The sequence below is a fragment of the Salmo salar genome, chromosome 01 (genome assembly GCF_965601325.2).
Source record: "Salmo salar chromosome 01, fSalSal1, whole genome shotgun sequence".
NCBI lineage: Eukaryota > Metazoa > Chordata > Actinopteri > Salmoniformes > Salmonidae > Salmo > Salmo salar.
This window is the reverse complement of record NC_138291.1, coordinates 140,715,400-140,730,642: the sequence shown is the minus strand read 5'-3', so window position 1 is coordinate 140,730,642 and position 15,243 is coordinate 140,715,400. Positions and strand designations below refer to the sequence as shown.

Here is a 15,243-nt window from a genome sequence, read left to right as displayed (position 1 = left end):
CCGAGGTCCTTCACAGTTTTATTTGAGACGACTGTACAACCATCCAGATTAATTGTCAGATTCAACAGAAGATCTCTTTGTTTCTTGGGACCTAGAACAAGCATCTCTGTTTTGTCTGAGTTTAAAAGTAGAAAGTTTGCAGCCATCCACTTTATGTCTGAAACACAGGCTTCTAGCGAGGGCAGTTTTGGGGCTTCACCATGTTTCAGCTCAAAAGACGAAAAAGTCTTTTTTTTTTTTTTTTTATTGAAATTTGCTATCATAAATGTTAGCAACACCTTTGCCGGATGCACGGGGGGTATGGTCACTAGTGTAACCAGGGGGTGAGGCCTCATTTAACACAGTAAATTCATCAGGCTTAAGCCATGTTTCAGTCAGGCCAATCACATCAAGATTATGATCAGTGATTAGTTCATTGACTATAACTGCCTTGGAAGTGAGGGATCTAACATTAAGTAACCCAATTTTGAGATGTGAGGTATCACAATCTCTTTCAATAATGGCAGGAATGGAGGAGGTCTTTATACTAGTGAGATTGCTAAAGCGAGCACCGCCATCTTTAATTTTGCCCAACCTAGATCGAGACACAGACACGGTCTCAATGGGGAAAGCTGAGCTGACTATGCTAGTGGCAGACTCCACTAAGCTGGCAGGCTGGCTATTTCATTGTGGAGGTAGAGGAGTTAGAGCCCTGTCTATGTTCGTAGATAGGATGAGATCACCCCTCCAGCTAGGATGGAGTCCGTCACTCCTCAACAGGCCTGGCTTGGTCCTGTTTGTGGGTGAGTCCCAGAAAGAGGGCCAATTATCTACAAATTCTATCTTTTGGGAGGGGCAGAACACAGTTTTCATCCAGCGATTGAGTTGTGAGACTCTGCTGTAGAGCTCATCACTCCCCCTAACTGGGAGGGGGCCAGAGACAATTACTCGATGCCGACACATCTTTCTCGCTGATTTACACGCTGAAGCTATGTTGCGCTTGGTGACCTCTGACTGTTCCATCCTAACATCATTGGTGCTGACATGGATAACAATATCTCTATACTCTCTACACTCGCCAGTTTTAGCTTTAGCCAGCACCATCTTTAGATTAGCCTTAACGTCGGTAGCCCTGCCCCGTGGTGAACAGTGTATGATCGCTGGATGATTCGTTTTAAGTCTAATACTGCGGGTAATGGAGTCGCCAATGACTAGGGTTTTCAATTTGTCAGAGCTAATGGTGGGAGCCTTCGGCGTCTCAGACCCCACAACGGGAGGAGCAGAGACCAGAGAAGTTTCGGCCTCCGACTCGCTTAATGGGGAGAACCGGTTTAAAGTTTCTGTCGGCAGAATAAGCGACACCGGTTGAGCATTCCTACAGCGTTTCCCACCAAAAGCCATGAGAAAAGTGGTCCGGCTGCGGGGACCGTGCGAGGGGGTTTATACTAACGTTACTATCTGTACTTACTGGTGGCACAGACGCTGTTTCATCCTTTCCTACACTGAAATTACCCTTGCCTAACGATTGCGTCTGAAGCTGGGCTTGCAGCACAGCTATCCTTGCCGTAAGGCGATCGTTCTCCTGTATATTATAAGTACAAAGACTGCAATTAGAAGGCATCATGTTAATGTTACTTAGCTTCGGCTGTTTGAAGTCCTGACGAACCATGTCCAGATAAAACCTCCGGGGTGAAAAAGTTGAATGAAAAAAACGTGATGTAGTCAGGTAGCAAAGTAAGATCGGCAACAAAACGCACAGCAGCACGTAAACAAGTCTGCAAGTTGTTGCCATTAAGTTCTACATCATCAGATGACATTGGCAATAGGCTAGTAAGGATTAATTTGATACCCCCCATGTAGCTATAGCTCCAACACAGACCAAATGGAAGCTTACCTTGTAAGATGTTTGGTGTAAATGTTGTGTAAAATAGAAATGTTGACGCTTGGGGCTGGTGATGAATAACAGTAGGTCACAGGCAGGCAAATAATATATCCTCAAGATCTGAGTCCCAGCATTTGGTGTGTCAGCGTGTTCCGTGTTTATTTTGTTTATGCTTCACAACGCTAACCGGAATGTAGGTAGCAACATTTGGACCTTTTTCAATGTCTTTACGTCTCTTTTTATCCTTTTTGTTTTGTTCACACATTTTCTCTGCTGTATTCCAGATGACGGGCCGTAAAGGTCGGGTGGTCAGTAACGACGACGGCAGCATCTCTTACGAGTCCCGCTCTGAATTGGATGTTCCTGTGGAGATCCTCAACCTCACAGAGAAACAGAGGTTCATGGACGGAGAGAAAGTAAGGGAGGACTGGGAGATAAATAGGAGAAACAAATGTTTTATTGTCACACACCGTGTAGGTGCAGTGAAATGTGGTGTTTTACAGGGTCAGCAATAGTAGTATGGTGCCCCTGTAGCAAATTAGGGTTATTTTCCTTGCTCAAGGGCACATTGGCAGATTTTATTTTTTTAACCTTGTCTGCTCTGGGGTTTTTTTAACCATTGACCTTTCAATTACTGGTGAACAATCTGTCTGTGCCCTTGGGCAAGGCACTTAACCCTAATTTACTCCAGGGATGCTGTACTACTATGAGAGGTAGAGCCCCGAGCCAACTGCTCTATATGCTAGGCTACCTGAGAGAAGGACATGGGAGGAGGGAAAAGTAATACACCATGATTCTGTCTTAGGCGAGGGGTACAAGCACAATGACTTGAGAAATGTAGGTTGTGGCGCGGTCTCCTTCTTTGAGTCACAAATTATAGCATCAGTTGAATATATTGGTCACAAACCATAGCACAGAACTATTCCTAACCTTGTTCTCCTCCCTCTCCAGAACATAGCCATCATCTCGGAGGCAGCTAGCTCCGGTATCTCCCTGCAGGCTGACCGGCGGGTGAAGAACCAGAGGAGGAGGGTCCACATGACCCTGGAGCTGCCCTGGAGCGCAGACAGAGCCATACAGCAGTTTGGTGAGAAATTTCTCTCTGGCTGTGGTTTCATTACTCCCATACAATCTCACGCACTGAGACTTTTGTAAAAAATGCTATAGAAATCAAATCTGTCTTCACTCTAGTCTTGTGGGATTTACTTGTCTCTCAATAATGTGGCTCATTGTACTTAATTTACCTGGCATATCTCTGGGGGTTTCCACTCTGTTACAATGGGAATAGTAGGTATGAGGTATTTTAGAATAATGAAATGTGTGTTCTGCGTAATGCTACCATTGTCTGACATCTCGTTCCATCTCTCTCTCAGGGAGGACCCACAGGTCTAACCAGGTGACGGCTCCAGAGTACGTGTTCCTCATCTCTGAGCTGGCTGGGGAACAGAGGTTTGCCTCCATTGTGGCCAAGAGACTGGAGAGCCTGGTAAGAACCTGTCCTGTCAGTGGTTCAATTGAGCTGACCAGTTGAAAATATGGATATTATCCCCCATGTTTGAGTTCTTGAAGTTTGGCTGCTGATGCTACATGTGATCTGTGTATTCCACAGGGTGCCCTCACGCATGGAGACAGAAGAGCAACAGAGACAAGAGATCTCAGCAGGTTCAACTTCGACAACAAAGTAAGTAGATACACCACATAGGAACACGCTGTGTGTGTGTGGGGTTCAGTTTCTAACTTTCTGCTCCACTCCACAGTATGGCAGAAATGCACTGGAGATCGTGATGAAGTCTATTGTCAACCTGGACTCTCCGTTAGTGAATCCTCCTTCGGACTTCGAAGGGGATTTCTACAAAGGTGTGTCTGGACAGATCTTGTAATACAGTCATAGGATTTATGTCCGGGCAATTCCTTGGTAACAGAATGATGCTAAGACTCAGATGTTAACTTTAAAATGTATACCAAACAAAACCCAATAATTGCCATGTTAAACAAGGCAACAGTAACAATGCTGTCCCCCACTAATGATCCAGCCTTGGGGCAATCAGAATAATTTTGTAATTAAAGGCTCTCTATGGCAAGACGCATCATTCACCCAAGTTTTAGTCAAAATCAGGCCAGTGTTGTCCGAGATTGCGTGGGTTAGCTAGACTCATATCCCTGAGCATGTGTGCCAAATTTCATCACTCTGAGTCACAGATCAGGAGACATAAACATGTGCCCGTTATAGTGCCACTCTGGTCGATATGAATGTTCTTGCATATGTAGTCTTGACAGTGTTTGCAACATGTTTACCAAGTTTTGTTACAATACGAATATCCTTGACTGTTTTATATGCATTTATTTGCCAGAACACGCCCACGTGAATGTTTATTGGACAATAGCTACCTAGTCTGGAAAATATTGCTTTGAGACGAGCAATGGACATTAGACCAGTGTAAATCTGGCCTTTGGTCTGATAAGTCCAAATTTGAGATTTTTGGTTCTAGCCGCCATGTCTTTGTGAGACCCAGAGAAGGTGAACGGATGATCTCCGCATGTGTGTTTCCAACCGTGAAGCATGGAGGAGGTATGATGCTGTGGAGGTGCTATGCTGGTGACACAGATTTATTTAGAATTCAAGGCACACTTAACCAGTATGGCTACCGCAGCGATATGCCCTCCCTTCTGGTTTGCGCTTCCATATTCCATGTGTTATTTCAAAGTTTTGATGTCTTTATTATTCTACAGTGTAGAAAATAGTAAAGATAAGGAGAAACCCTTGAATGAGTAGGTGTGTCCAAACTTTTGACTGGTACTGTAATTTGGCCGTGATGGCGGGTGGGGATACATGTGCATTTGATAGATTGGTGCAGGGCGCAGTGATCAAAGTTGATACATTTGTATAATTTCATCACCTGGTATAACCAATCGCATAGGCCAGTCTGAGTATGCTTTGCAAGTTTGCTGTCACGCAGCCTGAGTGACCGAGAAGAAAAATGGAGCACAGGTTCGCGACAGACATGCAAGCATGTCTGTAGAAGAAATATGACCCATATTACCGCACCTACCTTTTTTGTTCTTCCTATGTGATTTCGCCTGCATTTTATATCGCGGGCAGTTTTTAACTAATCCCAGGTCATGAATTATTGGTTTGATATACAATTCAGTCATGTTGGCTAGCTAGCAAGCAACCAGCTAACTTGACAATATGTCTAGGCAAATTTGATTTGCACAGGAATAAAGGAAAAGGGTCTGCAAGTCATGAGATGTATTCCAAAGGTAGGATTAGTGTAGGCCTAATGTAAGCCTAAACTATACTGACCAAAAAATATAAATGCACCATGTAAAGTGTTTTTTCATTAACTGAATTAAAAGATCCCAATTTTGTTTAGTGAAGATTTTTCCTTTGCAAAAATAATCCATCCAAGAAGCTGATTAAACAGTATAGTCATTACACAGGTGTACCTGTGTTGGACAATAAAAAGCCACTCTAAAATGTGCGGTTTTGACACACAACGCAATGCTACAGAGGTCTCCAGTTTTGAGAGAACGTACAATTGGCAGGAATGTCCACCGGAGCTGTTGCCAGATAATTTATTGCTAATTTCTCTACCATCAGCCGCTTCCAACGTTGTTTTAGAGAAATTGGCAGTGCGTCCAACCGGCCTCACAACTGTAGACCACGTGTAACCACACCAGCCCAGGAGCTCCACATCTGGCTTCTTCACCTGCTGGATTTTCTGAGACCAGCCACCCAGACAGATGATGAAACTGTCAGTTTGCACAACTGAAATAATTTATGCAAAAACTGTCAAACCAAATCAGGGAAGCTCATCTGCGTGCTCGTCTGACTGCAGTTTGGCGTCGTAACCGACTTCAGAGGGAAAATGCTCACCTTCTCCAGTTTGTGCTCTTTAAGGATGAGTCCCGGTTTCAACTATTCCAGTCAGATGGCAGACAGCATGTACTGCGTCGTATGGGCGAGTGGTTTGCTGACGTCAACGTTGTGAACTGAGAGGTCCACTGCCACCATGGGGCAAGGCATAAGCTACAGATAATGAACACAATTGCATTTTATTGATGGCAATTTGAATGCACGGAGATACCATGACGAGATCCTGAGGCCCATTGTCGTGCCGTTGCAATCACCATGTTGCCACATAATGCACGGCCCCATATCGTAAAGGATCTGAACACAATTCCTGGAAGCTGGAAATGTCCCAGTTCTTCCATGGCCTGCATACTCACCAAATATGTCACCCGTTGAGCATGTTTGGGATGCTCTGGATCAATGTCTACGACTGCATGTTCCAGTTCCCACCAATATCCAGCAACTTGGCACAGCTATTGAAGTGGGACATTCCATAGGACACAATCAACACCCTAATCAACTATGTGAAGGAAATGTCGTGTTGCATGAGGCAAATGGTGGTCACACCAGGTACTGACTGATTTTTCTGATCCACGCCACTACTTTTATGTATCTGTGAGCAACAGATGCATATCTGTGTCCGGGGGATCGCGATACTACTCGGTATCGTGATACTTGGCCTGGTATCATATCAATAGTAAAATGTTGGCATCGTAACAACACTACTTAAAGTACATTTCTTTTTGTAAGTTTTTCAGTGGAAATTGTTGAAGGTAAGTCCTTGATGCTGAGTCTCGGCATCATTCTGTTATTGTGGAATTGCCCATCCATATTTTGAGCCAGGGGAAATTGCATCCTCCTGCTTGATACTGGGGATTCTTTCATAGTGTCATTATTCACACTTGAATGATTCAGCCCAAAAACTGAGTTAACCTATCTGGTGCGTGGCTGTGGTCTTACTTTCATCTGACGTGATCTTGTCTTCATCCTGTTCTCTGGCAGAGATCCGTCATGGGTTGATTGGAGTGGGTCTGATCAATGTGGAGGACCAATCAGGGATTCTGTCTCTGGACAAAGGTGAGACTGGCTCGAACTTTAAGGAAGTCTAAGAGTGTACGGTTCATGCTGTACATAACACTTCCTCTCTCCTTCCCAGACTACAACAACATAGGGAAGTTCCTGAACCGTATCCTAGGGATGGCAGTGCAGGAGCAGAACGCTCTGTTCCAGTACTTCTCTGACACTCTGGCAGCTGTCATACAGAACGCCAAGAAGAACGGACGCTACGACATGGGCATCCTGGGTAAGACTGGAGAGGAACTTTTTTTTCTTCTGTTAAATCAGATTAATGACAACTACTGGGAATGAGGGACTATACTGGGAATGAAACCTGCAGTATTATACAACTGATTAGAACGGGGTTTATCTTGTCTTGTAGACCTGGGTTCTGGGGATGAGAAGGTAAAGAAGATGGAAGCCAAGAAGTTCCTGACCCCAGGCTACTCCACCTCAGGACATGTGGAGCTCTACACGGTACGACTGATTGTTGTTTTTCCCACTAGGCGACAACAGAAACTGGTTTAACCTGGAATTCTTATCTTACATCTCCAATGGACTGGTAGCCATTTTCCATGTTGTAAATACTGTCTCTGTTGTCTGTCAGGTGAGTGTGGAGAGAGGCATGTCCTGGGAGGATGCCACCCACGCCTGGGCCGAGCAGAGTGGACCAGACGATGGCTTCTATGTACAGGTACCAAAAGACCAACAAGATGTTTTCCTGTCTTCTCAACTGAGTTTGGCAAACTCTACATCGGGCATCATCAACTAGATTCAGCCACGGGAAGATTTCTCTTTTTATTAAACTGCTGGTCAGGTGGCCGGAACATAATTCGAAACTTGTAGGGCTTCCTGAGTGTCGCAGCAGTCTAAGGCACTGCATCGCAGTGTTGCGGCATCACCACAGCCTGGGGTCCGATCCCACACAACCGGCCGTGACCGGGAGTCCCATAGGGCGGTGCACAATTGTCCCAGCGTCGTCTGTCCGGTTTAGGCGAGGGTTTGGCCGGGGGGGGGCTTTACTTGGCTCATTGTGCTCTAGCGACTCCTTGTGGCGTGCCGAGCGCCTGCAGGCTGACATCGGTAGTCAGATGAACTGTGTTTACTCCAGCACATTGGTGCAGCTGGCTTTTGTGTTAAGTGAGCCGGTGTTAAGAAGCGCAGCTTGGCAGGTCATGTTTCGGAGGACGCATGACTTGACCTTCACCTTTAGCGAGCATGTTGGGGAGTTGCAGCAATGAGACAAGATTGTAATCACGAAATTGGAGAGAAAAAAGGGGGTAAGAATTATAAAAAATAAATACAAATTGTAGACTGCGAATTGGACGCAAGAACTCCAAACGTATAATATTTGACTAAAACAATCATTTCAAACCTTGCTTACGTTTGTATATCTTTTGTGCCATAAAATGTATCTAAGAACATTGTAAAACAAAAAAACTTGTTGTAACACTGCTGTATTTTGCTGATTCCTAGATAAGGAACAACAAGAAGACGGCCATCTTGGTGCAGGAGGTGAACAGCAAGAAGAGGCTGTTCCTGGTCTATAGACCTAACACGGGAAAACAGCTTAAACTGGAAGCCTACGCTGACATCAAGAAGAAGTGTAAAAAGGTGTTGTCAGATGATGCCAAACAGCACTGGATCGACCAGTACAAGTCTTCAGCTGAGATCTGCGCTCATGCTTACTGGTAGGTGCTGTTTCTCCTATGACTGAAGTTGTAGTGGTGGGTTTGGCGGAGTCATCAAGTTCACTATCCGGTCTTAAGCTTTACTAGTATAGTTGTATGAACTAGTCAGGAAAAGGTGAAGCGTGTGTTTATAAACCCTGTCTCTTCCCTCTAGGCGTGGTAACTGTAAGAAGGCGTCAGTGGGTCTGCAGTGTGAGGTGGGTCTGCGCTGCAGGACGTACTATGTGCTGTGTGGCTCTGTGCTCAGCGTGTGGACCAAGGTGGAGGGGGTCCTGGCCTCTGTCAGCGGAACCAATGTCAAGATGCAAATCGTCCGCCTCAGGACAGAGGACGGGCAGAGGATCGTGGGTAAGTTGATGCTGGAAGTCTTTGAAGAGTTTTGGGCAAAATATTTTCTTTTACTCTTTTGAAAATGTTCCCTTTAATGTATTTTACCGGAGGAGCAAAGTAGAAGCTGCTCCCTCTCCTCCCCAACAAGTGACATTTTAAATAAACAGTTGTTAAAATGAGGTTGGACTACGTGGACGCTAGCAAATGTGGTTATTTCCTATTTCTTTCCGTCTCTTGTTTCCAGGCCTGATCATTCCAGCGAACTGCGTCTCTCCTCTGACCAACATCCTGTCGTCATCTGACCAGTCACAGCAACTGGCTGTTCAGCAGCAGCAGAAGTGGCAGCAGCTGCACCCTCAGAGCCTCAGCCATGTACACAACACATAGCATGGGTTCATCACCCAGTCTGACCTGATGGGCTCCGACCCCATCTCTGCCTCTAAGCCCTGGGTTCTTGACCCGACCTGATGGGATACGACCATATTTCTATCTGGATCTCCACCTCCGCACTGTGGCACGACAGCAGCAGCACCACCCCCACCCTTCTCCCTAGCTCCTTCTCCGTTCCTCCTGAGGAACCTGAGGTGCTGCGAGCGCTGAGTTGTGGTTCTCCCTGTAGCTTAACCGCGGTGGCAGTGTTAAGATTTCAGGGTTTATGTCCAAAGAAGAGACTGTCTCGCTCGAGGAGTTGGCTTGACTACTATTATTCCTCTGAGATTCAGAGCTGAAGATTTAGAAGAGGCTGTGGTGATAAAGGGGGGAGAGGACGCATGTCAGTGGAGAAGAGAGGCATAATTATAACGCCTGACTGTTTTTCTGTTTTCTTTCCTCCCCCTCTAAGCTCTGTGTAAACGTGCCCTGTGCTTTCTGTCGGTGACTTGTTCCTACCACTGCCTTCTGTACTGAAAGCTGGGGTGGGCGTCATCTAGGTTTTTGTTTTCTACTGGTGACAGGTCAGTGCTCAGGGGTTCGTTAAGCTTTAGTGACCCTTTTTTTGGTTTTTCAAGCAAACTGATATTTTCTAATCTGTTTACCTGAGATGCATGACTACACACACAAACCAACTGCTTTCTTGCCTCATTTTAGTAATTACTCTCATGACTCAAGTCTCAGGCATGACAACTACTCTCATCGTCGCTGAATCATAAAATGCCACCCTATTCCCTAGATAGCGCACTACCTGTACGTTGTGCACCATATAGCTAATAGGGTGTAATTTCATTGACTAACAAAAGTGTATCAAACATGGGTGTATCCCGTAAACCTGCAGTTGTTTTTACAACTTGACTATTAAGAACTGTGACCGTGCATGGTATAAAATACCTGTTTTATTTTCCTACATTAATTCCTCTGCATTCAAAAGATTTTCGGGAACGGGTTGTTTTAATATGTGGCATCAGATTCAACATCTTGTACTATCAAACTCTACGGCAAACTACAGCAGATAACAATCCTGGAGTGGTATTATACAACTGTACTTGGAAGGTCATAGATCTTGTTTGTCGATACAAGCTGTTTAATACTGCTACAGTAAAAGTTAGTATTCAAGAAAGTTTGCTGAATTCCAAACCGACCACTTGCTTCTACCTCCTGTATGTGCTGGTGTGGATTGGATAGGTGTATCCAATGTGGTAACGATAGCACCTTGGAGGGTGAGGTGGATCTCATTAGCATATTCACTCATATCTATCTGATCCTTTAGATATCCATGAAGTACCTAGGGGTCAGCAGCATTGGGTTTTTGGGGTTGGGCACTTGTTCCCTCACTGATTCTGAACAGGAACCTAACCTCCATTCTCCCCCAGTCAGCAACATTACTGCTTGGCCTCTAGTAATTTTACATCTGATTTCAGTTTTCCATCACTTGAGACATGATGCACAGGGGGGGCTGAAGACTTTCTAAAAGCTTTTCTTGGTTTAGAGTGCTGTAAGAAGTTATGATGGTCAGCCTGTTGAGTTTAGGATACTCCTTTTGGTATACCAATGTGTATATTGTCATATCTGGAAATAAGACGTTTTTTGCTTAAATAGTCGTTTGTTAAACACTTGGACAGTGTTTCATCCTTGCACGAGTTGCACTTCGGACTGATTTGTACAAATAATCTGTATTAAATGATTTAACTGAGTGCAAGATTTCTACCTCTTGCATATGACCAATAAATCCAAGGAGAAAGTTTGAATCCAGTTTCACTTTTTATTTTTTATTCCTGATATTTGTATATACTTATTGTTCAACGTTTTATTATGTGCTGTATGTACTCTGTAGTCATAACAGGATTTAGACCTATTAATGAAAGAAGCATATTATAAATGCCTAAGACATGTTTGTTAAAGCATCATCACTCTGTGCCAATGATGTCCCCCCACTACTTTTCTTTTTTGTATTTAGAGCTCAGGCCATCACTTGGGGGTCTGTACTTTCCCACAACTTCCTATGGATAATGATGCTGAACGTTATGATTGGGGCATAGAACGTGGCCGCTGCCGGTCCACCAATGGTCAAGCGACTGACCGTGTCATCTCGAATTGGAGAGGAGTTACATCGTATCAGCACGGGCCAAATAACAGCTTGGTCAAAAGGACCAGAGGAAGTGCAGAAGAGGGGCTTCCAGTGCACATGCCTTGTAGTGGAGATTTCTGCTGTTAATAATTAGAGCAGAGGGACATTCTGGGAGGGGAGAGTGTGAACAATGGATGCATTCCCCAGACAAAGAGGGGTTGTCTTAAATGTAGTTTGTTTTCTGTTTCATATCCTCTTCCGTTCTGCTGTGGTGGTCTACTACCAATAAGTGTTGCCGAGCAAAAGCAATACTGTTGCATGAGTCACCATCCGAGGAACCGTTTAACTGGCTGGGTCTATATAGGCTAGTCTTTACACACACTAGTATCACATGTTGTAGGAGCTTTTATAGGCAAATTATATTGTTTTAAACTTTTGACTATTTGGTATTTCGGAGTAATGGAATTGAGACGAATTAATAAATGTTCAAGAAGTTCATGAAATAGTTGCATGGTCCATTACGCTTGAAATTCGACTAAAATTAAAGTTCCACGTGGTCCAGAGATATGGCAACAGTTCCTCATGTGTGCTGTGGAGCAGTAGGATTTACCGTGTATTTCAATAAAAGGAGGAAGGGGGGGAAAAAAATCTGAATTATTACTTAATGTAATTTTAAATATAAAATGTAGGAATATTTTAAAATGTACTGAAATCTGTTTGAAGCATTTTAGGTCAGATTATCCCGAATTGACTATTGTGGTGATAGAATATGTGCATTGTGGGTGTCAATATAAAGTGACGGCCATATTTGCCGGGTGCCGTTGCTGTAAACAAAAAGTGAGAGACAGACGCTTCACCGAATTTCGGGTCAAATTTATTTCTTTAATTTACTATGTCTCTGGGAATGTCTTACAAACCCAATGTCCACCAGCACATTCCAGGAACTTCCGGGAACCAGGGTAAGGGAAAAATATCGGTAAAAATCCAACCATCCAACCGTTAAATCGAGTGTTAAAATCGGGGTTTCGGAGAATACCTGCAGAAAGACTGTAGTTTTTGTCCAGTTATATATATAGGGTCAGATCCTGAGAGCTAGGCTAATTCATATCCGCCATTATTACTAATGTAAAAAAAGCCCCATCCTCATATGCATCGGCTAAACAAGGGCAGAGGTGTGAAATTCCTTATGTTTCGAAAAAATAATCCCCGTTCTGTGTCCTATTCTGTCCTGGAGGGTATCGTTACATTGTGACAAAAATGTATCACTTTGGCTTCTTAAGTCAGCCCTTTTCCGCTTCCTCCATGATATTCTCTCGCGGAGCTGTTGATTGATCTGCTAGGGTATTCTTTTATGACCCTTCGAGGACATCTAGTGTTTGACAACGCTTATTGCATTGAGAAGAACATGCCCACAACAACTGTGGGCATTGTTGGCGACGTGAACATGCAATATGTAAAATTTGTATTAACTTATTTTCCTCCTGTTTTATACTATCTGTTAACTGTAATATCATATTTGACCCTAGATGTGTTTGTATTTGTCTCCCAACAGTTGGAAACATCAAAGGAAACATCCAGTCTCCGTCTGCAGCCAACTTGGCCACTTTGCAGTCCTACAGGCCGCTGGTGAATGACGTTTACGCACCGCCCTCCTTGGGCTTCTCACAGGTACAGGAATTCACAGACTGAAAGAACGACAGACAGACACCAACATTGCGTCTGCTACTTCTACAATGCAGGAAATAAAGTTGCCATGTTATTAGAAATGAATTGTTACATCATATGTATCTCCTTTGGTAAAGTGTCTCTCTCCTATCCATGTGTGTGCAGGGATCCAGTGGCAGCCAGGTGCCCCAGAGTAAGTATTCAGAGCTGCTGGCCATCATCGAGGAGCTGGGGAAGGAGATCCGGCCCACCTACGCCGGCAGCAAGAGCGCAATGGAGAGACTAAAACGAGGTAATGTGGAAACCTCTGTACTAATACAATACTTCTATTGTGTGTTGAAACAAACTGCATATTCTAGACTATACAATAGTCCTCTTCCTAACTTGGTTAGAGAGTTATCAGTCAGACTGTTCATTTTGGTGTGTCCTCTTCCCCAAAGGTATCATCCATGCCAGGGGACTGGTGCGGGAGTGCTTGGCAGAGACTGAGAGAAATGCCAGGTCCTAGCTACAGAAATATTACCCTCTCCTGCAGAAGAACCAACACCCAACACTCTCACTCACCATGTAAAAGACTGCTGCATGGCACATCCTCTAAAAATAGGAATACAAATAAAAAACAAGGGATGGTTAAAAAGGTCAAGAAAATGCTTCTGAAAGGTTAAGATTTGAGAAAGGGAGGGAGAGGGGACACCAGAATAGAAATCAGAATGAGAAGGATTTGGTTTTTCTTCATGCCCCATTTTGGGGTCACAGTTTCCTGTCTTCATATTTATAACAAACAGTGATTTTTGCATGCAAATGTACAGGTCAACCATGGCCTTTATTTAATTGTAGACATTGCATGGCTTGTACAGGGTTAGACTAGGAGATTAACTCTTTTTGATAGACTTTGGTCTGAATTCCAGATCCTTTTAACACATGGGTGAGCAAGTGAAGGACATAAAAGTGCCAAATACGTTGGTTTATTCATGTTGAGTTTCTTTTTTGATATTAATGATAAATGCTCTTACTTATGTAGGAGTTAAGAACATGCCGTAAACTCACTCCACAGCTAGCTGGAATTGTCGCCGATGGAGCCATCCAAGGTGTACCTTTTTGTATGGCTCAATAATCGGTTTGCACGTTTACAAGGAGGGCGGTCACGTGCGTTGAGAAGCAGAAGGATCACTGGTTCTAGCCCAGTATGGGGCAGTCGGACAGTGGAGGAAGCTAAACTGTTAGCAGCACACTGACCTCTGTTACACTTGCATCTTTGTATGTATTTATTACTCAGTGTAATAAAATGTATTTTCAATACAAATGTCATTGTTTTGAAATGAATGTGAAAAACTGTTAAAATAATCCAAGTGGTCTCATAATCCATATTTTTCTCCTGAGAGGTAAGGTTCTATGTCCCCAGTTGAATAGATTAGAAGGTCAATATTGAGATAGTACACTGACTGTGTACTAATGTTAAAGCTTGTCTTGTTTGAAAAGAGGGAATATGATGGAGATATCTGGGCAATAGTAGCACAGCAGACCCACTGATTTCATCTTATCTACAGTGATTCATTCCTTGAACGTTGCGTAATCCCTACAGCAAGACTAAAACAAGCACTATTTGAAGTGGTGACGAACAAATACATGATGTAGTCTAGGATAATGGGTCCGAGAGACATTTTAGTATTTACCATAAATACGGGATTTAACTAGGTAAGACAGATTCAGTAGCTATCAATGTTGCAATCGCAGACTGGGTTGGGGAGTAACTGATTACATGTATCAGTTACATGTAATCTGATATTTTATTTTTTTACTAACTAATCAGTTACGTTACCAGCAAAAATATTGTAATCACATGAGATACTTTTGAAAAACTAGATGATTACTTATTGGATTACTTTTCAATTCAGAAATGTTTGTGGGAAAAAAAATACATTGACACCTTTCTGTTTTCTCAATGACATTCAATTTATCATTGAAAAAAGGCAAAGTTTAAGTTTGTTTCATCTAAGCAATTTTATGACCACAAGTCAGAGACCACTATGATGACACACCAAATGCGTTTGATGGAACCTTTTTGTCTTCTAATGCCTCTTTAAAAATATTTTTTTCTTGTGTTATATATCATATTGTACAACAGCTGATGAAACTAACACCGTAAAAGTGTGAAAATTGATCAGTGTTATTTCCTGATAATACAGGGAAATACAATCTACACAGGACCTTGTAATCAGCCGGTTTGCATGGGCGGGAGTTTCAGCTTTCCATGGTGACCTCACCATGTTGCTTAATTGACAAATAA

The 15,243-nt window shown here is 43.4% G+C and overlaps 2 protein-coding genes across 7 annotated transcripts in view; both read left to right on the top strand.

Annotated features, from left to right (window-relative positions):
- The window catches only part of sbno1 (strawberry notch homolog 1 (Drosophila)), a 29,200-nt gene extending 18,229 nt beyond the window's left edge, over positions 1–10,971 (top strand). For all 6 annotated transcript variants that reach the window (XM_014127415.2, XM_014127400.2, XM_014127385.2 and 3 more), the window contains 12 exons: positions 2,146–2,277; positions 2,813–2,948; positions 3,235–3,347; positions 3,471–3,542; positions 3,619–3,718; positions 6,717–6,791; positions 6,871–7,017; positions 7,153–7,247; positions 7,378–7,464; positions 8,247–8,461; positions 8,616–8,809; positions 9,036–10,971. In XM_014127415.2, coding sequence (XP_013982890.1) covers positions 2,146–2,277; positions 2,813–2,948; positions 3,235–3,347; positions 3,471–3,542; positions 3,619–3,718; positions 6,717–6,791; positions 6,871–7,017; positions 7,153–7,247; positions 7,378–7,464; positions 8,247–8,461; positions 8,616–8,809; positions 9,036–9,178 — 1,509 coding nt within the window. In that variant the 3' untranslated portion in view covers positions 9,179–10,971. The remainder of the gene's footprint in view (positions 1–2,145; positions 2,278–2,812; positions 2,949–3,234; positions 3,348–3,470; positions 3,543–3,618; positions 3,719–6,716; positions 6,792–6,870; positions 7,018–7,152; positions 7,248–7,377; positions 7,465–8,246; positions 8,462–8,615; positions 8,810–9,035) is intronic.
- Positions 10,972–12,083: 1,112 nt separating this feature from the next.
- LOC106562472 (cyclin-dependent kinase 2-associated protein 1) lies at positions 12,084–14,259 on the top strand. Its single transcript, XM_014127373.3, has 4 exons — positions 12,084–12,250; positions 12,844–12,959; positions 13,122–13,248; positions 13,397–14,259. The coding sequence occupies exons 1-4, from the start codon at positions 12,184–12,186 to the stop codon at positions 13,462–13,464; spliced, it is 378 nt and encodes a 125-aa protein (XP_013982848.1). The 5' UTR covers positions 12,084–12,183; the 3' UTR covers positions 13,465–14,259.
- The last annotated feature ends 984 nt before the right edge of the window (positions 14,260–15,243 follow it).